Genomic DNA, 2,596 nt, shown 5'->3' with positions numbered 1-2,596 from the left:
AGTATAGTCTAATGTGGGCAACAATCATACAATGGCGGTGCAGTGGCTCAGTGGTTAGCACTGCAGTCTTGCAGCTCTGGGGTCCTGGGTTCAAATCCCACCAAGGACACCATCTACAAGGAGTCTGTATGTTCTCTCCATGTTTGCGTGGGTTTCCTCCGGGTACTCCTGTTTCCTCCCACACTCCAAAGACATACAGATAGGGAATTTAGATTGTGAGCCCCAATGGGGATAGTGTCCCTGATGTATGTAAAGCGCTGCAGAATATGTTAGTGCTATATAAAAATAAAGATTTATTTTTTTTATAAATATATTGTAATATTGTCATTGCTCATACAGTATATTGTAACGTTGACAATACTCATACACTATGTTCTACTATTGTCATTGTTCATACACTATATTCCAATATTAACAATACTCATACACTATATTCCAATACTGACAATACTCATACACTATATTCCAATACTGAATACAATCCTCAAGGTATATTCTACTGTTGGCAATACTTATATACTATACTGTACGGTTGATAATATGCATACACTATAATCCTATTGTCAATATTCAGACACTATATTCCAGTACTGACAATACTCAGACACTATATTCTACTGTTGCCATTGCTCATACACTATAGTCTAGGGTTGTCATTGCTCACACAGTGTCCCAGTGAATCCTTGCTGATTTTATCATGGACAGAATGCTGTAACTGTAGATTGTCAATATTAGAATGCTCCTTCTGTGCACTCTACAGAACAGACAGTAAAACATAAATCCCAAAGCCTAGAAAAGAGCCATATAGCAGCATTGCTGATCACATTTCTGCCCATCAGAGCTGACATTCCATAAGTCATGAACCTGCTGCATTCCCACAAGTTAGATAAAGTTGCTGCAGTCCTGATATCTCACCAGGACCACACACGCGCGCACACACACACACACACATGCACACACATACATATGCACACACACATACACATGCACACACATACACACACATAAATGCACACATGCACACACACATACACACACATACACACATACATGTACACATGCACACACATACACATGCACACACATACATGTACACATGCACACACATACACTGTACACACATACACATGCACACACATACACATGCATATGCCCACACATACACATGCATACACATGCACATTCTCCCCAGCCTGGCACACCAGCACCTCCAGACACTGTGCACTACTTGTGGCATCTGCCACTCATAAAGAAGCAGGGATTATACACAAGGTAGATTTGCATGAGATTACCTGAAATCACTATATGGATGTATGATCCAAACGCCTGCAGTTTTAACCCTTTCTTGTTCTTTCTCTACTGCCTTTTGACTGCCAAACATGCGAAGGGAGAATTTATTGACTCCTGGTTGCATCAGAGAGCTGAACTGTCTCTGCATAAACCCATATTGCCTGCTGGGCCCCTCTGCATCTTCAAAGCCAACCACGGGGTCCTCGCCATCTGCTTTGAAGCACACAGAGTTGCCATGCTCCTTCACGCTGGAACTGCTTGCTGTCAGACTTTTCTCTGCTTTCCCCTGGAAAACGTTATTGCCTTCATCCCTGCTGTTAGACGAGGAGTTTAATTTGCTTTCCATGCTCAGCAGTGCAGAATGGGGAGAAGATGTGGAGAAGAAGAAGAGCGGGCTCCGGGAGCTCCTGCCTGCACCTCTCCTGCTCTCATCTGATGCCCTTCAGGAGCTCAGCCTCTCTCCTCTGCAGCTGATGTGGAGCCTCAGACCCTGCGAGCTCTGCGTCTGCCTCTCTCTGCCGCCACCTGCTGGAGCTGCGCCGCCTAGCAGTCTGTCCTTCCAGCAAGGCAGACTACCTGGTGACATTGAGATCAGTCCTTGAAAAAAATCCAGCTGCTTTCAGCTCAGCTCGGATCCCAAAATTGTGGATGTCACATTTACTCTCTTTAAAATATATATATATATTTTAATATATGAAAAAAACAGTAATTTGGTTTATATAATGAATATTTTTTCATTATTTGTATAATATGATCTCACATTTTGGGAGCTCTATGGACACCAGCACTCATGGGACGGAGACCATTGAGGGTTGTAGTGACTTCTATGGGGAGAGATAGGTCACGAGATAGGAATGTTACAACCGAAGCTTTTAGGGCAGTGATCAGCATGTTTGTAGGCCATAAAGTGGCACAATGATCATTTATTTGCTATTTTCTGGATTATCTACAGCATTAATAATAATAATAATAATAATAATAATAATAATAATCAGTAATAATAATATTTTTGTATTATTATTATTATTATTATTATTAGTAGTAGTAGTAGTAGTATCTTCTAGCTTATCTTCAGCACTTATATTTCTATTATTACTACTACCACTACTACTATTACTACTACTACTAATAATAATAATAATAATAATAATAATAATAATAATAATAATAATAATAATAATCAGTAATAATAATATTTTTGTATTATTATTATTATTATTAGTAGTAGTAGTAGTAGTAGTAGTATCTTCTAGCTTATCTTCAGCACTTATATTTCTATTACTACTACTACCACTACTACTACTAC

The 2,596-nt window shown here is 39.5% G+C and overlaps 1 protein-coding gene across 1 annotated transcript in view; it reads right to left on the bottom strand.

Moving 5' to 3' along the window:
- The window catches only part of HCN1 (hyperpolarization activated cyclic nucleotide gated potassium channel 1), a 599,929-nt gene extending 598,172 nt beyond the window's left edge, over positions 1-1,757 (bottom strand). The window contains exon 1 of the mRNA XM_075326734.1: positions 1,293-1,757. Coding sequence (XP_075182849.1) covers positions 1,293-1,636 — 344 coding nt within the window. The 5' untranslated portion in view covers positions 1,637-1,757. The remainder of the gene's footprint in view (positions 1-1,292) is intronic.
- Between the last annotated feature and the right edge of the window lie 839 nt (positions 1,758-2,596).

Source organism: Anomaloglossus baeobatrachus, chromosome 1, assembly GCF_048569485.1.
Source record: "Anomaloglossus baeobatrachus isolate aAnoBae1 chromosome 1, aAnoBae1.hap1, whole genome shotgun sequence".
NCBI lineage: Eukaryota > Metazoa > Chordata > Amphibia > Anura > Aromobatidae > Anomaloglossus > Anomaloglossus baeobatrachus.
Note: the sequence above shows the minus strand (reverse complement) of the source record. Positions and strands in the feature narration are given on the sequence as shown.